Raw genomic sequence first — 25,074 nt, 5'->3', positions numbered from 1 at the left:
AGTACAGGCCGCCATGTGGCCTAACAGGGTTAGACACGTCCTCACTGACGTCAAGGGGGCTGTCTGTAGCCGTTGCACGATGGCCGACAAGGCCTGGAACCGCTGCAATGGCAGCAAGGCCCTGCCCACAGTGGCGTGCAGGACGGCCCCGATGAATTCCACCCTTTGTGTGGGGGCCAGGGTGGACTTGTCTGTGTTCACCAAGAGGCCCAGAGCGGCGAACATGTCGGTGATCACACGGACATGGCTGCAGACTTGTTGGTGCGACGTGCCTCGAATCAACCAATCGTCCAGATACGGGAACACGTGGATACGACTGCGCCGAAGCTGCGCCACAACAACTGCCATGCATTTCGTAAACACTCTCGGGGCCGTGGACAAGCCAAATGGGAGGACTGCAAATTGGTAATGCAGAGACCCCACAAGGAAGCGAAGGAAACGTCTGTGGGGTGGCCAGATAGCAATGTGAAAATACGCGTCCTGCATGTCGAGGGCGGCGTACCAGTCTCCCGGATCCAGGGATGGGATAATGGTCCCCAAGGAAACCATGCGGAACTTCAACTTCACCAGGTACTTGTTGAGCTCTCGCAGGTCGAGGATGGGCCTGAGGCCTCCCTTGGCCTTGGGGATCAGAAAGTAGCGGGAATAAAACCCCTTGCCTTTCTCGTTCTCCGGCACCGCCTCTATAGCTCCTTTGCCGAGGAGCGTCTGCACCTCCTGCCGAAGGAATTGCTCGTGAGAGGGGTCCCTGAAGAGGGACGAGGAAGGGGGGCGGGGAGGAGGAAATGAAACAAACTGCAGGCGGTATCCCGACTGCACCGTGCGTAAGACCCAGCGGTCTGATGTTATTAGGGACCACGCCGGGAGGAAAAAAGAAAGGCGGTTGGAAAACGGGGGGAAAGGATCCAATGGGGAAACTGTTACTGCGCCCTCGGGCGCACCTTCAAAATGAAGGCTTGGGACCAGGCGGGGGCTTAGAGGAGCCTTGGTTTTGGCCCCCTTGGTTCCCCGAGTGCCTGCGCCTTCCGTTCCTGCCGCGGCGCCTGTTAAGGTCCTGCCGCTGGCGGAACTGGAGATACGGCCTGCGCTGTTGTTGCTGTTGCTGCGGCCGGAAGGGTCTGCGTTGCGTCACTGGAGTGTGCATCCCCAGTGACCTCATGATGACTCGGTTGTCTTTTAGACTCTTGAGTCTAGGGTCTGTCTTATCCGAGAACAGCCCTTGGCCTTCAAAAGGAAGGTCCTGTATTGTGTGCTGGAGCTCCGGCGGAAGGCCGGAAACCTGCAGCCAGGAGAGGCGACGCATTGTTACACCTGACGCGAGGGTACGGGCAGCCGAATCCGCAGCGTCCAGAGAGGCTTGTAAGGACGTGCGTGCGACCTTCTTGCCTTCCTCTAAGATGGCCGCAAACTCCTGACGAGCATCTTGTGGCAACAGCTCCTTGAATTTGTCTGCTGCCACCCAGGAGTTAAAGGCGTATCTGCTTAACAGGGCCTGTTGGTTGGAGACCCTGAGTTGCAGCGCCCCAGCCGAGTACACCTTACGGCCGAGGAGATCCATCCGCCTGGCCTCCCTGGATTTGGGGGCTGGAGCCTCCTGACCATGACGCTCTTTATCATTGACGGATTGGACCACCAGGGAACACGGAGTCGGGTGTACGTGGAGGTACTCGTAGCCCTTAGAAGGAGCCATGTACTTCCTCTCGACGCCCTTCGCAGTGGGAGGAATGGAGGCCGGAGACTGCCAGATGGTGTTGGCGTTGGCCTGGATGGTCCGTATGAACGGCAGGGCGACCCTGGTGGGAGCGTCTGCCGAGAGGATGGTGACAATAGGGTCCTCTACCTCCGAGACCTCCTCGGCTTGTAGACTCAGGTTTTGGGCTACTCGCCGGAGGAGGTCCTGGTGCGCCCTGAGGTCCAGCGGGGGGGGGGCTGTTGGAGGAGGTCCCAGCCACCGCTTCATCAGGGGAAGAAGATGAGGAGACCCCCGGCAAGAGGGTGTCTAAAGGGGGGTCTCCCTCGGCCCTCGCCTCTGCCTCAGGAGCCAAAGTGGAGTCCTGGTGCTTGGATCCTTCCTCCCCATCCGGGGAGGGAGGGGGGCGAGACAACGAGGCCTCAGGTGCCCTGCGCTCCGCAGTCGCCGGCCTAGCAGGGAGCTGTTGGGGGCCCTGGGCCTGATGATATGCCCAGGGTGTCCAGAAACCCCATTGCTGTGGGGCTGGGTCCTGCTGTGGAGGCTCGCTGAACAGCGCCGCCTGCCGGTCGGTGCCCAGCGCGTACCCACTGTCCGCCAGCGAAGACACGGACGGCTGCCTAGAGGGCCATGGCGGGGCGGACCCTGGATGGTAAGGGTCCGCGCGGGCCGGCACGGGCGATCTTCTCGGTGCCGGGGACCGGTGCCGGGAGTCGTAACGGTGCCGGGAGCGGGACCGAGTTCTGCCACGGTGCCGGGATCTGGATCGGTACCGGGCGCCGCTTCGGTGCCGGGATCGGGACCTGCCACCGGTTCGGTACCGGGAGGTCGACCGGGACCGGGACCTGCCACCAGCTCGGCGCCGGGAGGTCGACCGGTGCGGCGAACGTCTGGATCGGCTCCTGGACTCGCGGTGCCGGTAACGACGGCTGGAGTCTGACCGCGATCGTCTCGGTGTCGACCGGCGCCGCGAGTGCGACCGGTACCGCTGAGGGGAGCGGTGCCGGGACTGCGAGCGGCGGCGGGATCTGGAGCGACCGTGACGTCGGGACCTGGAGCAAGAACGAGAGTCCCGGGACGGTGCCGACATCATAGGCTTGCCTCTGGACACGACCCGCACCGGAGGTACCGGGGGTGGTAGCTGAGTGGGCTCGGTCATGGCTATGAGGTCCCGTGCCGAGGCGAAGGTCTCTGGTGTAGATGGCACCACTATCTCGACCCCAGATGTCATGGGGGAGCTTGGCGGCACCGGACTCGACGGACCCGCCGGGCCCGGAGTCGACGGTGCCGGCGGCGCCGCGGCCGATGCTGAGGCCGGGCGCTCCACTCGGGTGTGCCTGGCCGGAGTAATGGACTTCGACGGCCTAGGCTCTGTCCCCGGTGCCGGAGAAGGTCGGTGCCGGGGAGTCTTCTCGGTGCCGGTGCGATCCGGTGCCGGCGCCGAGATCACGGCCTGCGAAGCCGCCGGGTCAAGTGCCGCCTCCATGAGGAGAGTCCGGAGCCTTTGATCCCTCTCCTTCTTAGTCCTTGGCTTAAAAGCCTTGCAGATGCGGCACTTGTCGGATCTATGCGATTCCCCCAGGCACTTCAGGCACGCGTCGTGGGGGTCGCTGGTGGGCATAGGCTTCTTGCAGGCCGCACACTGCTTGAAGCCCGGCGAACCAGGCATGAGCCCGGTGCCGGGTGCCGGGAAGGGCTAAGCCCCCGGCGAAAAACTATTTACAACTACTTAACACTTAACTACTACTATCTAACTTAACAGTCTAATTAACAACTACAATAGAGATAACGATAGAAAAACAAGGAGAGCTAGGGACGTGGAGGACAGCTATGCCGCGCTCCACAGTTCCAACGACCGACACGGCGGTAAGAAGGAACTGAGGAGCGGGTGGGCCGGCAGGGATATATATTGGGCGCCATGGCGGCGCCACTCCAGGGGGCGACCTGCCGGCCCACTGGAGTTGCTAGGGTAAAAAAGTTTCCGACGAACGTGCACGCGCGGCGCGCACACCTAACTGGAATGGATGTGAGCAATCACTCGAAGAAGAACAGGAATGCCTGAGGTGCACCAATTCCCACGGCACCTGCAATGGCAGGGAAATGATTAAGTGAGCCACACCCAGATAATTTCTGTCAAGTGACCAGCACCAACACTCTGAAGCAGAAAATGAAAAAACCCCAAGATCGCTGTCCACCTGATCTGGGGGTAAATACCTTCCTGACACCACATATAGCAATCAGTTAGGCCCTGAGCAAGTGAGCAAGAACCAACCAGTCAAGCACCTGAATGCTCGGTGTCACCTCAGAGCACTGGCCCACACCGTCCAGTGTCCCATCTCCAACTGCAGCCATCTCTGATGCTTCTGAGGAAGGAGACCAACCCTCCCCCACCCTGAATATACTGGGAGGGGGAACCCCTTCCTGACAACTGCAGATGGCTGGCTGAAGCCCAGATGCATGAGCTTTTAGGAACACAAGACATGAACCAAGACTGAGCCCCAGGGCTGCTAAGCTCTGCCCCCTTCAACATCACAAGCAACCACTTCATACAACTGCACTCATAAATTTGTGCAGATCTCTCTTAAAATTGATTAAGCCGTTTGCCCCTGCAACTCCTTTCGGGAAGCTATTCAATAACCTTCTTCTAATTTCCAGCTCCAATTTGTTCATAGCCACTGTATACCCATTTGTTCTTGTGCTAGCACTGTCCTTTAGCTTAAATAGCTCTTCTCCCTCCCTGATGTATGCTCCCTAATGTATTTATAGACAGCAATCATATCCCCTTCTCAGATTTCTTTTTGCTAGGCTAAACAAGCCAAGCCCTTTCAGGGTATGTCTACATTGCAGATGAAAATTCGTGGCTGGCCCATGCCAGATGACTTGGGCTCACGGAGCTCAGGCTGTGGGACAGTTTCACTGCAGGGTAGACTTCCGAGTTCAGGCCTCAGCCCAAGCTCTGGGACCCGGTGAGGTGGGAGGGTCCAAGAGCTTTGGTTGCAGCCTGAGCCTGGAAGTCTACACTGCAATGGAACAGACCCACAGCTCGAGCCCCGCAAGCTGAGTAAGCTGGCATGGCCAGCTGCGGGTTTTTAATTGCAGTGTACACATACCCTCAGTCTCCTAAGACTGGCCATCCATTCCCCAGCATGTAGCTGAAATTCTTATTATTAGACCCTACGTGCATGACCTTGAACTTTGTACTATTGAATTTCATCCCATTTCTGTTGCTCCAGTCGTCAAGGTCATACAGACCTTCCGTATAATATTCTGATCCTCCTTCTGTATTGAGGATGCCTCCCAAAATTGTACCAGCAGCACACTTCATTAGCACAGTTGTACTTCTGTCCCATGGTTATTAATAAAAATAACTAAGACTGGTACCAAGACTAATACAATAGAACATCAGTTGTGAACTGACTGGTCAACCACATACCTAATTGGGAACCAGAAGTATGCCATCAGGCAGCAACAGACACAACAACAAAACAAAGATGTGTTAAACGTAAATTACTAAATAAAGGGAAAGTTTAAAAAGAGATTTGACAAGGTGCTTGTTTCATTTAGATTAAGAGGGTTAAAAGCAGTATTTTTCTTCTGCATAGTAAAGTTTCAAATAGCATTATGTCAACATTCAGTTATACACTTTTGCAACGAATAACTATAATCTGTTCAGAGTTATGAACAACCTCCATTCCCAAGGTGTTCCTAACTCTGAGGTTCTACTGCATTAAAGAGCCCACAGAAAAACTGAAGAACAGGTTAGGAAAAGAAGCAAGGAGTAAGTTATTCAGTTGAAATTAAAGTAGGAACTCATATAGGCCTAGCGTAATTAATGGAAATAGTCACAAAATAAAAATGGGAATATTATACCAACACAATATAAAAGAACATTTTTGTTTAGAATGTAACAGTCAACATTACCTTCTTCCTTGCTCATTGCCCTCTGAGACTGACTGCTGATTGGTTCTCCATCTTCTTGCTGTTTTTGACTAAGTCTTACAAAAAGGGCTTTCTGCATTGCTGGAAGAAAATCCGGTACATTAATAGCAGGTTTATGGCCTGTTTTACTGACACGATCTGACTCATTTCCACTCTTATGTGAATCTTGAACAATGAGGTGAGCCTGATGATCAGTAAATTCTCCATGCCATGTTCCATCTGCATATACAATATTAAAAAAGAATCAGCTAATTTACTGCTAACAAATAGCCAGAGAAGACTTTACAAGGCAATATTAACTGAAATAAATTTGAGAATATTTATAAATCCCATCACATAAAGGTTAATCTTTCAACTATTTCATATTGAAACAGGCTGAAACATGACATACAAACTGCAAAATCAGCTGATATCTTCCCCAATCGAAAAAAACTGTTTACTTTATTTGCAAAAAATAATAATGAATTGTAACAAATCTTACAATTCTCAAGCTTTCAGATGACTTTTCACCAATTTGCACACATACAGCGTACAAAAATAAACTATAAAATGATACTCTCCCCTTGGCTAGAACACCAGTAAGAAAGGGTTTTATCAAATCTAATATGATTAGAACTGTTTTTTAAAGGGAATATCTGCATTTACACACAGAGAGAAACGTTAATATTTTAAAATTGCAAAGATGAGTACTCAAAAAGTTAGGAAACATCAGAATTAAGGCTAGCACTGCAACTTTTATGATGATAGAAAAAAACTGTCACATTAAATTCTATAAATTTTGAGAGGTGGACAGAGCTTCTCCACTGCTTTGATAAATCAGGAAGATTGAGGGTGAGAAGCCAGATTTTACTAGACAATACCTGAAAGTTTAACAAAACACCAATATTAGAACCACAAGGTGCTGAGGCAGTCACTCAAATACATTAAACAGAAAAAGCAGATCTTAACTGAGGCAGTGTTTGCATTAAGACTATGAGTAAAATTAAAAGAGTGGTATTTAGGCTCCTTGTGTCTAGTCAATTGAAAATGAGGCTCCTGAACATCTTCCAAATAGGAGGGTTTTAGGATGACTTCTTGATCTGAAGGAGAACAAGGAGAACCACCACCAGCTGTTCAGGATAAACAAGTTCTCAAAGATTCATCTAGTTTCAGGTTAAAAGTTAGACTCTATCTTGATCTTTGCAGAGCAAGTGAGGTTACTCATCTGTAACAGGAGGTTCCTTGAGACATGTGATCCTTATCTGTATTCTACTTGTGGGTACGCATACATACCATGCACCCAAAATCAGAGATTTCTAGCAAGTAGTATCCATTGACCTGCACGTGCACAATTGTTCACCCTCCTTGTCCCTCTAATATCATTTGGACCAACATAGCAACAACTACACGGCGTATGGTGAGTGCAGAACGAAGAGCTTAAGGAGTCAGAGGGAAGAAAACTGACTGGCTTGTTTAGCCTTATGCATTAGAATTCTTGTAAATGCTAAATTTACAAGTACTAGTCTTAGTGTCTTTACTTCAGTCAGCGCTATAGCATGGCTCTCTGCTGGATTTTTTCTCTTTTTTGAAAGTTCTAGAATAGCTTTTTCCTTTTTTAAAAGAAGGTTGTTTCACAATATTCTTTAAAGATACATCTCAAACAGGCTAATTTTTCTAAAATCTCTTTTGATTCTTCTAGAGGTGCAGTAATACTTCAGAAAACAGAAACATGTCTCACCAAGGAACAAAAACAATTTTGAACACAAACTTACCTCCTGTGCTATTAGTTGGCTGAAAGCTATGTACAGCTTGATGTGAATAGTAATTGTCATAGAAATCAGCTGGGTTCTGAATAGATTCATAATTGATATTCTGCTGTCGTTCACCAGGAATCTGCTGATACAGTGGGCCTGGTGGGCAATGATTCTCTCTGGGTATATTCATCATATGTCCTTGAACTCCTGGAGTGTTGTATGGTGCACCAATGCCTGGAGGTGTTAAAGGTGGACCAGCTTGTGCTTGAATTGGTATGCCAGTTTGACCCTGTGGTCCTAAAAAGCCTGGTGGAACAGGCTGCAAAGGAGGGCTGTGTGGCATTGCTGGACCTTGGGGTCCTGTACATTGGTGATGCCCAGGAGAACCTGGGTGCATTACCGGTCCATTATGTCCTTGTGGTATGCTGGGACCAGGCCCTGGACTTGACCCTGGATTATACATATGCTGAGGATGTGGGTCATTTCCCTGAAACTGCGGTCTTGGTGGTGATGTGCTGTTATAGAATGTTGGTGGCCTGTAGGTAGAAAACTGACAAGTTAAGAACAAGCACATATACATGCTACACAAAACCAGACTGCAGTACATATCATTTATACATTTTAAAAAGGCAACATTTTAAAAAATACACTTTCCTCTCCTTGTCATACCTTTCTAGAAGTTTGGAATGACAACTCTCTCTTCTGCAACATCTTACCCTGTCCCTATGATAAACAAGTCACTGCTTTACTAAGTATGATGTGGAACGGAATGATTGGCTTTACGTCAGAGAAAGAACAGGAAGCAGCAAAAATTGGATTGAAAGTAAATCAGAGAAAACCAAGATGATAAATGTAGGAAACTAGACAACGCATGCAAACGTGTACGTGGATGGAAAAGAAATTGAACAGGTAGAAGAGTTGTGCTCTCTGGGGAACATGACAACACCTGAAAGTAGCTGCGATAAAGGTATCCACATGAGATGAGGAAAAGCAAACATCGCTTTTGGAAGGATGAACATCTGGTCGACAGATCTCCACACCAAACTAAAGGTCAGGTTATATCATGCAATTGTATTAAGCACGCTCGTGTACAGAGCGGAGACTTGGCTGATGACAGTAGCTAACAAAAAGAGATTGGAGGAGGCTGATAAGAGATAGCTGAGGAAAACATTACATATTTCAAAATAACAAATGCAAGACTGTGGGAGCTGACAGAGCAGAACATGTTAGAAAATATCAAAGAAAGCAAGTTCATGTGACTGGGACATGTAAACCGTATGGAGGGTGGGAGACATGCTAAACAAACACTGAATTGGGTATCTGAAGAAGGAAAGAGAAAGCTAGAAAGGCCAAGGAAGAACAGGAAGAAGACAGTAAACAAAGGATATTGACTGCGCTAGCATCATCTGAGACGAAGTATCCAACTCGCTAGTGACCATGATCAGTGGAGGAACTGGACTACCTGATGTGTCAGCTGTACAGGAGAAACTAAGGTCTAAGGTAAACACTGCACTTAATACTGCAAGATATCTTCTGTTCACTTTAACCTGCACGAATATCACTGATGTGTGGATGTGAACAGCACTAGGGACTGTATTTTCTTAGTTGAGTGGTTCTTGAGACCATCAGGGACTGATTACAGTTTTTCCATACTGTAATAGTTTCCCTTTCCATTTTTTCCCTGAAGAAGAGCTCTGTGTAGCTTGGAAGCTTGTCTCTTTCACCAACAAAAGTTGGTTCAATATAAGATATTACCTCACCCACCATGTCTCTCTAATATCCTGGGACCAACATGGATAGAAAAACACTGCAACAACACTTTTTCACCTAAAAGGAGTGGGGGAATTAGAAAAAAACGGTTTAGATTCCAAATGTTCTTAGGGATGTCTGTTCAAATCTTTGGTGCCAAGAAAATATGAGGTTGACAGGGGCAAACTAATTCTTATAGTAAACATCTGTCCACACTACAAACACATCACATTGTGTGCCACAAATCCATCACAAATGGCAATCATGAGTAGCCCAAGAGTGGAGCAGCAGAATAGATTTTGCAGTCAACAGCAAGGTATATTGGCAGAAGTGTGTGTATAAGTTTGCACAAAACCTGCCCAAATTACCAGTTTAAAACATCCCAAGACCAACAAAGACCTGAACTCGGAGTTGAAGAAATCCAACTCAACAGGACCAGATAAAACGTCGTATCTAACAATTAGGTCTAAATTTTATGGGAGGTGGCTAGGTAAGAGGAACAGCTCAGGTAACAGCAGTGATGTCTGGCAGAGCTGAAATAGCAACAACGAAGACCCTGCACAGAGTTTCATTAGGGAGTTCCTTCACTGACTGAAGTCAAGAAAGAGCTGACTATCAGGGAGACTAGAGAGAGATGGAGGTTTGTTCACCGTGCAAAGGAAGGTGGGTTCATAGTCATTCAGAGGACTGGAAAAACAGAGAGAAGGAAGTGAATTCCTTGCCTGTTTCTTCTGGCAAGGTCAAGACCCAGGAGTAGTAATCCTGTGTACAGGGTATTAGATACACAAAAGATACTATAATTATGATAGCAAATAGTGGAATTTCCCCCCACCCCATAGATAGCAAATTCTGGAAATCCTCAAGGCTATCAATTTTTTCTAAAAATGTGGTGTGGTCCATTTCTCAAATGTTTATTAAGCCATTTTTCATTCTAAAACCTACTTTTTTCCAATCTTGTGTGCTAAATCCACAGTAGGTTTCACAACAATCTCAAACAGAGATGGAATTTTCTTGAATTCACCAGAAGGATCTTGAAAATTTTCTGTATCAGACTCAGAAAACGAAAATTGCTCAGGTGGAGTTGGCAGAAGTCCAACTCCTGGAGGCGGCTTAGGAAGAGGAACTATGCCACGCTTTCTGAGTTCCTCCAGTTCTTTTTCATCTTCATTTTGTGGCTCCTCTTCAGTATTCAAAACCTGAAACAAAGCAATGCAGTGAAAGTTTTTATTGTACTAAATTTGCACTGAACTTAACATTTTATTGTAGCACTTAATTTTATATTTTAAAACAATTAAACCGCTCTGTAATAGTATGTCTATTATATATTGCCCGCCATTAACATCGAAATCAGAAGAATTCTAAATCCCCCCTTAAAATTTCTTGTAGGTCAGCCAGGAATTAAACTATTTCTGCAATATGGAACATACACTTTTAGGAGGTCTATGTCCCTTGATCAGTAACTTCAGATGATGGAAAGCAGTAACATGTTCTAAAATACATATATATTTCATGCCATATGAGTATATATTTAAAAATGGAGACAATAAGGAATTGGCAAAGAATTGGTAAAGAAGAGTGAAAGAGTAAAGCAGAAAAAATAATGGATAAAGAGAAGGAGAGAGGTGAAAAAAATGAAGGGGGAAAAAGAGAGAAGGAAAAGAGAATTCATTGTGTAGCATGTGGTCATAGAGCCAAACTTCAGGGCTGAGATTTTCTCAGGGAGCTAGGATGTTAAACATTACTGGGAGATAGGTACCTATCTCCTTTAGACCCCTTGAAAGATCCCAGCCTATATTTATTCCATTTGATTACCTTGCCACTCAGAAATAATTTTCACTTACTGTGCCAGTATATGCATTACTCACCTTATCTAGAAGTTCTTTTGTTTCTTTAGTTAATGGAGCATGAGAAAACTTGCACTTATCCCCTTGGTAACATTTTGCTCCTGTATGATAGAACTTGCAAGGAAATTCATGTAGCAGCAAAAATATTAAGGATTCTAACAGGTAGCAGCATTTAATTTTCAAACTAATTTTCAGTGAGATTTCCCCTGCTCCTAAACACTTATTATTTCCAGAATCATATTTTAAGCATTACAGCAAGACTAACAAGCAATTCACTGTTTAATCCCATTTGACACTGCTAGACTGATTATATGTATTTAATCTGCTCCTCCCAAAAACAAAAAAATCCAACCCCCCAATCCCCTACTAAAGTCTAACTTCAAGTCTTTATTAATCTTTTAATATATGAAATAACCTAATAATCTGTCAAACTAAAGCCAATAATTTCAGAAAAAGATGAAGCTCCCTCCTTACACTATCTAATTTTTCCTACTGTAAGTGTCTCAATACAGTGAAGTTATACATTATTAGGTATAGTCTCTTCTTGAAGCAAGGGAAATTTAATCCTTTAAATGATGTATTACTTACGACAGGGATTAAATATGAAGTTTTATCCCGGACTTTAAATTTCCAGGTATTTATCTGTTTAAATTAAAATTTGTACAATTATAGAATCAATGACCAAAACCTTTATTTGTATTAAAAACCATATACTAGTCCATGAAATTTAGGGACAGATTATGTGTAAGAAAAGGGAATCTTCACTGAAGTGTGTGTTTCAGGGAGAGAATGGTTGAAACAGCAGCTCTTGGGGTTTTTTTATACACAGTAAAAGCTGTGTTATCCAGCACTTTATCAGCCGGAAATCTCTATTAACTGGCATTTCTGGTATCTCCCAATACAAATCTTCAATCTAGTAACCGGGACTACTATACTACCCAGGAGATTATGCAATTGAACATTCTGCACTCTACTTTTATGCAAAAGAGGCAGAAGACAAGTAAGCAAGCTGGTATCAGGGATTTATTCAAAAAAGCAGCTTCCAAGGTGTGTCATAGGGTCATTACAGATTCAGCCCAAGCTCCTATACCGTCCACATCCACAACGATAATGAATGTTGATAATAATGACCCTGAGGCACTGCAAGATCCTGAAGTGCCTTCTGAATCATCAAAGAAAGATTAAATTATGTTCAGTGTAAGTTTTAGTGTTAACTATATTTTCAGTGATTTGGGTGTATGCCATGTGCTGCCCATAGTGATATGTAGTGTCATAAGATAACCTACTATATAGAAAGCTTTACCTGTATACACCTAAGTGCTTCAAGAAACCAACCACTCTGCAGTGCAGTACTACAACTGGATTGGTGAGTATCTGTATGCTATTTAATATATTTTATTCATTTTACTGTATTCTAATTCTTTGAAAATTGATATTCCATTGGTAAATATAACTTAGTTAACCGGAATTTTTGATTAACCGGCACACCCCGTTCCCCCATCATACCAGGTAAAGCTTTTACTGTATGTTTACCTGGAATTTTTGATTAACTGACACCTCTTATTCTGCCGGATAACAAAGCTTTTAATATGCGCACACACACACAGCTTTATAAAGTATGGTTCTGATCTAAAAAATGATCAAGTGTTATTGTCAGGTTCCAGGTTTGTGTGTAAAATTTGAAATATATTCAATTTGCAAATAAACTTTTTTTTTTTTAGCCAGACTTTCAAACTTAATCCAGGTTTTAAGAGTTAAACTATGATCTTTCCTTGTCATGGATCATCAGTAGAAAAGGCTCTGCAGGACAAATTATACCCTTAGTGACACTCATGCAACCCAGCTGCCTTCAGCAGGATTTGCACAAGCATAGCTGATTAAAATTCAGCAAACAATTCTGTTGAGGAAGCCATGAAAGAAGAGACTCCTGCTTTCTCTCTCTTAGTTGTGTTGCTAAATGGAATCAAGAGCAGTAAAATTCATTTATTCATTAAAGCAAGCTAATCTGACTCTGAATTCCCACTCCAAAATCTTTAACTTTATTTTAGATTGGTAAGGGCATTTCAAAACAAGCCATGCCATTATTTATATCACTAAAAACATCCCACACACTAAAGCAATCAAGGTAAGATTACATAACTGACAGCAACCATAACATCCAGTTCTCTCTCTCATACACAAAACCCTCACCATCCAAATTCAACAGAAAAGTTTGATTGCTGGTCAGGGAAAAATAAACTCTGCTTGCACAGTTAAAACAACTCCAGTGAATATGAATCAGTGTTAACCATCCAACACACAACCGCACATAAAAACTAATACCTTATTTTTGTTCATGAAATAGTTGTACCAACTCTGTGGCTTTGTACAACCATGCACAATACACAAGTGCTATTTTAACAATTGAAGACTGCAGACCTGATTTGTGCAGTTATTTACATCTGTGCAATATGTAAGCCAAGCAGGTGTACAATGTTATTCAATGAGGAGTATTTTATAATCATTTTACACAGGTACAAGTAACCCATTCCCCCCTCCCAACTCCAAAAAGTGTTTTGTGTGTGTGTGTTGGGGAAAGCCATCCTGTCCCCATCCAGCTCTTACCCTCCTCTCACACAAAGCACTGTCCTGCCCCTTCATTCAGAAATAGGATCAAATAATGATGTACACCAGCTCCCTGTGCTAAGGAGGTATAGGATGGTACTTAACTGCACCTTCTGCTCCAGACTGGAAGGACATGGAGATCTTGAAGTTGTCATATCTCATTCTTACTACAGAGAGAGCTGGCGGCTGTGTTTACCATTTCCACTGAAGGAATCAAGAGGTGGCTATGATGTTGCAGGATCCCTAATGTACGTCTTTATGGGATACCAGACACACAAAATACGTGGTAAAAAGTAAACTAATTTCTAAGAGTTCTCAGTTTTGAACTTCCAATAATACCCCAATAGTAAGAAGGATTTTAAAAATTAAGTACTCTATAATTTTATCTTGTCAATGTTGCTTTCGTAAAAACAAATTCATGGGATAAAAGCTTGTGAACCAACTGTAATGTTTAATTTTTTTATATATATAATCAGGTTAAATCTCAAAAGAAAAATTGTAAAGAATCCATGGAAAATACCTAACTATAATTTGAAAAACTTCTCTCTTTCATGCACATATCACCATACACTGATTGCACGAACTTTGCAAATGATCTTTCACAATAAAAACACAATCAGTCAGCGTGTTTATAAAGTGTAAAGAAAAATCAGATTATCCTAAAATATAAAAACCTTAACTAGGATTATAATTAAAATATAGTTTTTCCCAAAGGATATTATGCAAATAAATGCAGTTCTCTCCTTTGGTACAATAACCCTGTATGTAAAACTTGCAGATTTCCTTTTTCTTCTCTATCTCTGCATCATGATCAAATTTACACTGGTCTCCCTGTAAATATGACAGAAAAGGAGAGACAAAGATTATCAATTCCAAATGCTGAATTTATTCAACTTCATATTTTAACAATGATGCTTTCATCCTGTTTATCCAGTTTTGAACTTTTCTCTCTATTGACAATACATGTATTTAACAAGTATGTCAATGTTCTTGAGATTCCAAAAAGAAGTGAAGATAAAGAACATTTTAGCACATTCTCAGACTAGCGTCCACAGAGTATATGCTGGTTGTCCATGGAGAGTAGGCTGGTCACATGGCACTGTTTTTTTCCTTGATTCCATCTGGTAAATTGCATTAAAAGAAGCTGAAAATGAAGAGGTTACTCATCTTGTGCAATAATCGGAGTACTTCGAGATGTACCCCCTTATGGGTGCTCCACTTTGAGGTGCATGTGCACTTGAAGTGGCGCACTCATAGGGACACTACTAGAAGAAACATTAAATACCTTCCTAATATTATCTTTCAATTTAAGCAAATGTGTAGTTGTTGCAAGAAAATTGTGTGATCACAAATGCAAGGGGAGGAGGATTATGCTATGAAAAAGTATTAGAAACTATTACATAGGGGCTGGCCATCTAGACCAGGGGTCTCAAACTCAAACAACCACAAGGGCCACATGAAGACTAGTACATTGGCCCGAGGGCTGCATTACTGACACCTCCTCCCCTCAGCCTCGCCCCCACTCCACCCCTTCCCTGCTCCCATTCCAACCCCTTCTCTGAAATCCCCACCCTAACTCCGCCCCCTCTCTTTCCCCAGGGGATGCCGGAAGGGTGTGGGGTGTGGCAGGGCTCAGAACAGGGAGTTGGGGTGTGGGGTGCAGGAGGGATGAGGGGTATGGCAGGGGGTCAGGATGCGGCAGGGGATCGGGGTGCAGGGTGCGGCAGGCGGTTCAGGGCAGGGGGTCGGGTGCAGAGTGTGCCAGGCAGCTCACAGAAGGGGGTTGGGGTGCAGGAGAGGTGCGGGGTACAGCAGGGGGCTCAGGGCAGGGGGTCAGAGTGAAGGGTACGGCAGGGGATCGGGGTGCGACGGGGGATCAAGGCAGTGAGTTGGGGTGCAGGAGGGGTTTGGCAGGGGGTCAGGGTGCGGCAAGGGGCTCAGGGCAGGGAGTTCGACTGCAGGAGGAGTTTGGGGGGCGGGCTCTGGCCAGGCGTGCACTGGGGGCAGGGCAGGCTCCCTGCCTGCCTGCCTTGCCCCCACGCCACTCCAGGAAGCGGCTGGAATGTGGGGGAGCAGGGGCACAGGGGTGTGTGTATTGCTGTTGCTTCAGGCACCGCCCCCAGCATCTTCCATTGGCTGGGAATAGGGAACTGCGGCCAATGGGAGCTCTGGTGCATGTTGGGCTGGAGCCGCTCTAGATAAATGCTAGGGGAGGGCGGGGGAGCTGCAAGCTCACGGGCCACAGAAAATAACCTCACGGGCCACATGCAGCCCGCAGGCCGCGTGTTTTGAGACCCCTGATCTAGACAATACAAAAAAATCATATAAACTGTATTACTTTACATTATGACTGGTTCCATGGAAAGTTTTACACAACAATAATTTTTGAAAGTACTTTCAAAAAATAAAGTACAACTGTTTTATAACTTCATAAGGGGAGGGATAGCTTAGTGGTTTGAGAATTGGCCTGCTAAACCCAGGGTTGTGAGTTCAATCATTGAGGGGGCCATTTAGGCATCTGGGGCAAAAATCTGTCTGGGGATTGGTCGTGCTTTGAGCAGGGGTTGGACTAGATACCTCCTGAGGACCCTGACATTCTATGATTCTATGAACTGTAGGTGGCACTAAATACTCATCATATTGGGAATCATGGGATTTAAATACCATAACACACAATGCCATGAAAATATTCAAGACTATTACCTTATATTTCCAACAGGAATTTGGAAAGAGCCTTATTACATTTTATTTTTACTTTGGAAGTAAATGATAAAGGAAAAAAGTTCACAATCATGAAAAGACACAGAAAATTGTGTACCTCCAAATTCACAGTGGAACTCGGAATAAGTGACATAATAAACATTTTTGACATACACATATCAGATTAAGAGCAAATATGTAATTTTTTCATAATTTATTTCAAATTTCTATATTATATCTTATAATTGATTAAAAGATTAACTTTGGTACCAGAGAATTAAGCTGCACTGTATTATTAGTTTCAGAATGATACAATACCAGAATCTACATAATGGTAGGCTAGCATGCAATGGATTATGTATGGCTCTAATATTCTAATTCAATTTCTCTTCTTCCTGTTTCCCAACCCCTCCAAGCTGCTGAGGTTTTTCAGGTCTGCCTTTCTTGGATGTTTGGGAAAACATATTTTCCCCTTTCTTAGGCTGGAGAGATAAGTACTCTCTGTGCATAATTAAAGCACTGTTTTTCACTATGTCCAAAAATCTATAATATCCAAGAAAAGATTATTTTTAAAACAGAAATGAATCACTAAATCACCCTTCGTATGTCCAAAATTAAATATTAAAAAATACAGATTACATATTATACTAATTTCAGATTCTAATATTGCTGGACACAGGTGTATTTATCATACTGAACCTGCAAATAAAATAAGTGATCAATAGTATATCATTTTTATATAATTTACATTGCACAGTGAAAGGATATGTAGTTTGATAGTTTTCCCTCAAAATTTTCTCTTGCGTTTATTTTATTTATACTTCCTGCCAAACAATACTAAGGCAAAAAAAACAAAGTTACATAAAACAAGTTTTCCTGATATTAGCTAAATTGAAACAGAATGCCCACCCTTTCTCCGACTCCCGCTAGAGATACATACATGCATATAAAGTATATATTTACCTTAATACATCTTCCCTCAAGAAAATATTTACAAATTTGTTTTCCTTTATGTTCCACCGTATGTTGATTTATGAATTCCTGACTCATATTCACCCATTTCTTCACTGGTTTGCCTTCCTATAAAAGGAAATAAAAATATTTTAAATTTATGTGTTACAGTTACTATTTTGAATATATTTGCAAAACAACAATTACAGCATTCAAAGCAGTAGTTACCCCAAAGTGGAATAAAATTTCAAAATAAAATGACAGTAATTCATGACTTGAGTGTTTTCAAATTACTGTACGCAGTTCAGAGAAAGGCTATTCTATCTCAAAATACAAAGTAAAACCAAATACGCATTTTAAATGTTCTTGGATGTTCTAGTATTGTTCTGCAAGACCAAGTAAAGTAAAATTCTTGGGTGAAAATAGCAAGCTTTCTGTTATAAATGCAACAAATTTAGAAAAGACGGTTACTCACCTTTGTAACTGTTGTTCTTCGAGATGTGTTGCTCACATCCATTCCAGTTAGGTGTGCGCGCCGCGCGTGCACGTTCGTCGGAAACTTTTTACCCTAGCAACTCCAGTGGGCCGGCAGGTCGCCCCCTGGAGTGGCGCCGCCATGGCGCCCAATATATATCCCTGCCGGCCCACCCGCTCCTCAGTTCCTTCTTGCCGGCGACTCCGACAGTGGGGAAGGAGGGCGGGTGTGGAATGGATGTGAGCAACACATCTCGAAGAACAACAGTTACAAAGGTGAGTAACCGTCTTTTCTTCTTCGAGTGATTGCTCACATCCATTCCAGTTAGGTGAATCCCAAGCCATACCTAGGCGGTGGGGTCGGAGCGAGAAGTCGCGGCATGGAGCACTGCAGATCCGAAGGCCGCATCCTCTCTAGACTGCTGGACCAGGGCGTAGTGGGAAGCAAAGGTGTGGACCGATGACCAGGTCGCTGCCCGACAGATTTCCTGGATGGGCACACGGGCGAGGAAAGCCAGCGACGACGCCTGCGCCCTGGTAGAATGCGCAGTCACACGGCCCGTAGGGACGTGGGCCAAGTCATAGCAGGTCCTGATGCAGGACGTTACCCAAGAGGATAACCTCTGGGAGGAGATAGGAAGCCCTTTCATGCGGTCCGCTACTGCCACGAAAAGCTGGGGGGATTTGCGGAAGGGCTTGGTCCTCTCCACGTAGAACGCGAGAGCCCTACGGACATCAAGCGAGTGGAGCTGCTGCTCCCTGCCTGAGGAGTGAGGTTTCGGGAAAAAAACCGGGAGGAATATCTCTTGGTTGACGTGGAAGGCTGAGACCACCTTGGGGAGAAAAGCAGGGTGTGGTCTCAGCTGCACCTTGTCCTTGTGGAAGACCGTGTATGGGGGGTCTACCACAAGAGCCCGGAGTTCCGACACCCGTCTAGCTGAGGTGATAGCTACTAGAAAGGCCGTCTTCCAAGAGAGGTAAAGCAGGGAGCAAGTAGCTAACGGCTCAAAGGGGGGCCCCATGAGTCGGGACAACACCAGGTTAAGATCCCAGGTTGGAGCAGGGGGACGGACGTTAGGGTATAAACGTTCCAGCCCCTTAAGGAATCTAGACACCGTCGGGTGGGAAAAAACAGAGTTACCATCCGCACCCGGGTGAAAGGTGGAGATAGCCGCTAGGTGGACTCGTAACGACGATATGGCCAGACCTTGCCCTTTGAGGGACCAAATGTAGTCTAAGATGTTGGCTACTGAAACTTCCATAGGGCGGAGATTTCTCTCCACGCACCAATAGGAGAATCGCTTCCATTTGGCCAAATATGTCGCTCTTGTGGACGGCTTTCTGCTGCCCAAGAGCACTTCCCTCACCGGCGTGGAACAGCGCAGCTCAGAGCCAGTCAGCCACGCAGGAGCCACGCCGCTAGGTGCAGCGACTGCAGGTCCGGGTGACAGAGGGTCCCGTGCTCCTGGGTAATCAGGTCCGGATGAAGGGGCAGGGGAACTGGGTCGGCTATGGCCAGGTCCAGCAGCATGGGGTACCAGTGCTGTCTGGGCCACGCCGGGGCTACCATGATCACATGAGCCCTGTCCCTGCGCACCTTCAGAAGGACCCTGTGGACCAACGGGAATGGGGGAAATGCATAGTACAGGTGGGTCGACCACTGGATGAGGAAGGCATCCGCTATCGACCCGGGTTCCCTGCCCTGAAAGGAGCAGAACGCTTGGCACTTCCTGTTCCCCTTGGCCGCGAAGAGGTCCACCCGGGGATAACCCCACCTCCGGAAGATGGAGAGGGCGACGTCCGGGCGAAGGGACCACTCGTGTGACAGGAAGGATCTGCTCAATCGATCCGCCAGCGTGTTCCGTACTCCGGGGAGGAAGGAAGCCATGAGGTGAATGGAGTGGGCTACACAAAAGTCCCAGAGTCGTATCGCCTCGTGGCACAGGGAGGAGGATCTGGTGCCGCCCTGCTTGTTGATATAATACATGGTCGTCGTGTTGTCGGTGAACACCGCGACACAACGACCCTGGAGCTGATGACAGAACGTTTGACAAGCAAGACGGACCGCTCTCAACTCCCGCATGTTGATGTGTAGCCGCACCTCCTCCTGGGACCACAGGCCCTGCGTCCTCAGGGTCCCTGCGTGGGCCCCCCAGCCGAGATCTGAGGCATCTGTTGTTAGGGACACCGAGGGCTGAGATGGGTGGAAGGGGAGACCCGCACACAACACTGACTGGTCCAGCCACCAGCCGAGAGAATCTAAGACCCTCTGGGGGATCGTGATTAACATATCTAGTGGCTGTCTTGTCGGCCTGTAATGACTGATGAGCCACAGCTGGAGTGGCCTCATGCGGAGCCGAGCGTAATTGGTCACGAAAGTACAGGCCGCCATGTGGCCTAACAGGGTTAGACACGTCCTCACTGACGTCAGGGGGGCTGTCTGTAGTCGTTGCACGATTGCCGACAAGGCCTGGAACCGCTGCAATGGCAGCAAGGCCCTGCCCACAGTGGCGTCCAGGACGGCCCCGATGAATTCCACCCTTTGTGTGGGGGCCAGGGTGGACTTGTCTGTGTTCACCAAGAGGCCCAGAGTGGCGAACATGTCGGTGATCACACGGACATGGCTGCAGACTTGTTGTTCCGACGTGCCCCGAATCAACCAATCGTCCAGATACGGGAACACGTGGATACGACTGCGCCGAAGCTGCGCCACAACAACTGCCATGCATTTCGTAAACACTCTCGGGGCCGTGGACAAGCCAAATGGGAGGACTGCAAATTGGTAATGCAGAGACCCCACAACGAAGCGAAGGAAACGTCTGTGGGGTGGCCAGATAGCAATGTGGAAATACGCGTCCTGCATGTCGAGGGCGGCGTACCAGTCTCCCGGATCCAGGGATGGGATAATGGTCCCCAAGGAAACCATGCGGAACTTCAACTTCACCAGGTACTTGTTGAGCTCTCGCAGGTCGAGGATGGGCCTGAGGCCTCCCTTGGCCTTGGGGATCAGAAAGTAGCGGGAATAAAACCCCTTGCCTTTCTCGTTCTCCGGCACCGCCTCTATAGCTCCTTTGCCGAGGAGCGTCTGCACCTCCTGCCGAAGGAATTGCTCGTGAGAGGGGTCCCTGAAGAGGGACGAGGAAGGGGGGCGGGGAGGAGGAAATGAAACAAACTGCAGGCGGTATCCCGACTGCACCGTGCGTAAGACCCAGCGGTCTGATGTTATTAGGGACCACGCCGGGAGGAAAAAAGAAAGGCGGTTGGAAAACGGGGGGAAAGGATCCAATGGGGAAACTGTTACTGCGCCCTCGGGCGCACCTTCAAAATGAAGGCTTGGGACCAGGCGGGGGCTTAGAGGAGCCTTGGTTTTGGCCCCCTTGGTTCCCCGAGTGCCTGCGCCTTCCGTTCCTGCCGCGGCGCCTGTTAAGGTCCTGCCGCTGGCGGAACTGGAGATACGGCCTGCGCTGTTGTTGCTGTTGCTGCGGCCGGAAGGGTCTGCGCTGCGTCACTGGAGTGTGCATCCCCAGTGACCTCATGATGACGCGGTTGTCTTTTAGATTCTTTAGTCTAGGGTCTGTCTTATCCGAAAACAGCCCTTGGCCTTCAAAAGGAAGGTCCTGTATTGTGTGCTGGAGCTCCGGCGGAAGGCCGGAAACCTGCAGCCAGGAGAGGCGACGCATTGTTACACCCGACGCGAGGGTACGGGCAGCCGAATCCGCAGCGTCCAGAGAGGCTTGCAAGGACGTGCGTGCGACCTTCTTGCCTTCCTCTAAGATGGCCGCAAACTCCTGACGAGCGTCTTGTGGCAACAGCTCCTTGAATTTGTCTGCTGCCACCCAGGAGTTAAAGGCGTATCTACTTAACAGGGCCTGTTGGTTGGAGACCCTGAGTTGCAGCGCCCCCGCCGAGTACACCTTACGGCCGAGGAGGTCCATCCGCCTAGCCTCCCTGGATTTGGGGGCTGGAGCCTCCTGACCATGACGCTCCTTATCATTGACGGATTGGACCACCAGGGAACACGGAGTCGGGTGTACGTGGAGGTACTCGTAGCCCTTAGAAGGAGCCATGTACTTCCTCTCGACGCCCTTCGCAGTGGGAGGAATGGAGGCCGGGGACTGCCAGATGGTGGTGGCGTTGGCCTGGATGGTCCGTATGAACGGCAGGGCGACCCTGGTGGGAGCGTCTGCGGAGAGGATGGTGACAATAGGGTCCTCTACCTCCGAGACCTCCTCGGCTTGTAGACTCAGGTTTTGGGCTACTCGCCGGAGGAGGTCCTGGTGCGCCCTGAGGTCCAGCGGGGGGGGGCTGTTGGAGGAGGTCCCAGCCACCGCTTCATCAGGGGAAGAAGATGAGGAGACCCCCGGCAAGAAGGTGTCTAAAGGGGGGTCTCCCTCGGCCCTCGCCTCTGCCTCAGGAGCCAAAGTGGAGTCCTGTTGCTTGGATCCTTCCTCCCCATCCGGGGAGGGAGGGGGGCGAGACAACGAGGCCTCAGGTGCCCTGCGCTCTGCAGTCGCCGGCCTAGCAGGGAGCTGTTGGGGGCCCTGGGCCTGATGATACGCCCAGGGTGTCCAGAAACCCCATTGCTGTGGGGCTGCGTCCTGCTGTGGAGGCTCGCTGAACAGCGCCGCCTGCCGGTCGGTGCCCAGCGCGTACCCACTGTCCGCCAGCGAAGACACGGACGGCTGCCTCGAGGGCCATGGCGGAGCGGACCCTGGATGGTAGTGGTCCGCGCGGGCCGGCACGGGCGATCTTCTCGGTGCCGGGGACCGGTGCCGGGAGTCGTAACGGTGCCGGGAGCGGGACCGAGTTCTGCCACGGTGCCGGGATCTGGATCGGTACCGGGCGCCGCTTCGGTGCCGGGATCGGGACCTGCCACCGGTTCGGTACCGGGAGGTCGACCGGGACCGGGACCTGCCACCAGCTCGGCGCCGGGAGGTCGACCGGTGCGGCAAACGTCTGGATCGGCTCCTGGACTCGCGGTGCCGGTAACGACGGCTGGACTCTGACCGCGACCGTCTCGGTGTCGACCGGCGCCGCGAGTGCGACCGGTACCGCTGAGGGGAGCGGTGCCGGGACTGCGAGCGGCGGCGGGATCTGGAGCGACCTTGACGTCGGGACCTGGAGCGAGAACGAGAGTCCCGGGACGGTGCCGACATCATAGGCTTGCCTCTGGACACAACCCGCACCGGAGGTACCGGGGGTGGTAGCTGAGTGGGCTCGGTCATGGCTATGAGGTCCCGTGCCGAGGCGAAGGTCTCTGGTGTAGATGGCACCACTATCTCGACCCCAGATGTCATGGGGGAGCTTGGCGGCACCGGACTCGACGGACCCGCCGGGCCCGGAGTCGACGGTGCCGGCGGCGCCGCGGCCGATGCTGAGGCCGGGCGCTCCACTCGGGTGTGCCTGGCCGGAGTAGTGGACTTCGACGGCCTAGGCTCTGTCCTCGGTGCCGGAGAAGGTCGGTGCCGGGGAGTCTTCTCGGTGCCGGTGCGATCCGGTGCCGGCGCCGACATCACGGCCTGCGAAGCCGCCGGGTCAAGTGCCGCCTCCAGGAGGAGAGTCCGGAGCCTTTGATCCCTCTCCTTCTTAGTCCTTGGCTTAAAAGCCTTGCAGATGCGGCACTTGTCGGATCTATGCGATTCCCCCAGGCACTTCAGGCACGCGTCGTGGGGGTCGCTCGTGGGCATAGGCTTCTTGCAGGCCGCACACTGCTTGAAGCCCGGCGAACCAGGCATGAGCCCGGTGCCGGGTGCCGGGAAGGGCTAAGCCCCCGGCGAAAAACTATTTACAACTACTTAACACTTAACTACTACTATCTAACTAACAGTCTAATTAACAACTACAATAGAGATAACGATAGAAAAACAAGGAGAGCTAGGGACGTGGAGGACAGCTATGCCGCGCTCCACAGTTCCAACGACCGACACGGCGGTAAGAAGGAACTGAGGAGCGGGTGGGCCGGCAGGGATATATATTGGGCGCCATGGCGGCGCCACTCCAGGGGGCGACCTGCCGGCCCACTGGAGTTGCTAGGGTAAAAAGTTTCCGACGAACGTGCACGCGCGGCGCGCACACCTAACTGGAATGGATGTGAGCAATCACTCGAAGAAGAACCCTCTTTCAGATACCATAAAGATTTGTACATCTCAGTTTTGCAAATGTATACAGGAAAAAAATAAAATGTACCTGTGTTGTATGGGACACAGTAACTGGTACTTCATATATTCAATGATTTCAAGACAATAACATTACAGTTAGATTAGTCACTAGCTGAGGGCCCAAATACAGCAACTAGGTGTTCCCTCTGGGATGCCAGAATACTAATAGTTAATAGCCAAGCAGTATGAGCCAACTCTCAACCCTGATATGAAGTCTCCTTCCGTTATATATTTTAATGTAAACTTTTAGTGGTTGGTATTTTCTTCTTATGGAAAAAAATCAGAAAGACGACAACAGAATGGTGCTGATGGGGTCTTCACCACCCTCTTCAGTCACTTTGCCAGTCTCAGTACCCTCCTTTCAGGAGAGGATGCTCCTCTGGCTGGGACTTTACTTCCCAACCCAGATTGAGAATAATCAACCAGGCCCACTACAGAACTGTTTGCCTCCACCCAATCGATGAGCAGGAACAGGTCCAGGGATGTTCACAGAAAAGGGGATCCCCTAACACATGTGGGAGAGAAGGGCACAAATAGGGCTGCGTGAGGAGAACTAGGCAGAACCTAGAAGGGGTGACAGCTCAGCACATCGCATCAACGGCTGCTCCTGGTGGTGGGGGAGAACTTGAAGTGTTCAACAACTTGCTGCATCAGCTCTGGGCTTTTCCCCTAGAAAAGCCCAGAGCTGCCCCAACAGCCCAAGACCCACAAACATTCACACTCCCTTATCACTCCCAACCTCTTTCACACATCCAGAGTTCAAATAGCCAAAAAAAGTCATTACAGAAGCATCTGAGGGCTCCAGCTGAAACTGGGGCCCCATTGTGTTAAGTGCTGTATAAATACAGGAAGAATGCTGTTGCCCCAAAAAGTTTACAATCTGAATTGACAAGACAGTAAAAGGGAAATATTACCACCTACATTTTACAACTGGGGAACTGCTGCACAGAGAGATAAAGTGACCTGCCCAAGGTCACACAGGAAGTCCATACCAGAGTCAGTTCTTGAACTTACACGTAAGTACTCATGTGCTCCATGTGTCTGAGACTAGAGATTTCCAGCAAGTTCATGCCTGTGCAGTTGCATGCAGCCCCGACCTCAGTGCTCTGTACCAAAAGTATAAAGCGGCAGCGATCTCTGACACCTCTAATTCCTCCTCTTAGTGCAAATCCAGTCATGATCCAAAGCAGAAGAGAAGGAGAGCGGATACTGGACTACAGATAGGGACCACA

The 25,074-nt window shown here is 48.2% G+C and overlaps 1 protein-coding gene across 4 annotated transcripts in view; it reads right to left on the bottom strand.

Moving 5' to 3' along the window:
* Nucleotides 1–25,074, bottom strand: part of ZC3H6 (zinc finger CCCH-type containing 6) — a 76,326-nt gene that overhangs the window by 6,274 nt on the left and 44,978 nt on the right. For 2 of the 4 annotated variants that reach the window (XM_050951177.1, XM_050951175.1), the window contains exons 6-11: nt 17,223–17,339; nt 14,279–14,390; nt 10,977–11,086; nt 10,054–10,307; nt 7,381–7,898; nt 5,612–5,848 (exon numbers count right to left, since the gene is read on the bottom strand). In XM_050951177.1, coding sequence (XP_050807134.1) covers nt 5,612–5,848; nt 7,381–7,898; nt 10,054–10,307; nt 10,977–11,086; nt 14,279–14,390; nt 17,223–17,339 — 1,348 coding nt within the window. Of the gene's footprint in view, nt 1–5,611; nt 5,849–7,380; nt 7,899–10,053; nt 10,308–10,976; nt 11,087–14,278; nt 14,391–14,422; nt 14,704–17,222; nt 17,340–25,074 lie in introns of those variants that run through there. The other 2 variants (XM_050951176.1, XM_050951178.1) reach the window with 2 other exon arrangements.

The sequence above is a fragment of the Gopherus flavomarginatus genome, chromosome 4, assembly GCF_025201925.1.
Source record: "Gopherus flavomarginatus isolate rGopFla2 chromosome 4, rGopFla2.mat.asm, whole genome shotgun sequence".
Lineage (NCBI taxonomy): Eukaryota > Metazoa > Chordata > Testudines > Testudinidae > Gopherus > Gopherus flavomarginatus.
The sequence above is the reverse complement of the archived record's forward strand: the minus strand, read 5'-3'. Positions and strand labels throughout refer to the sequence as shown.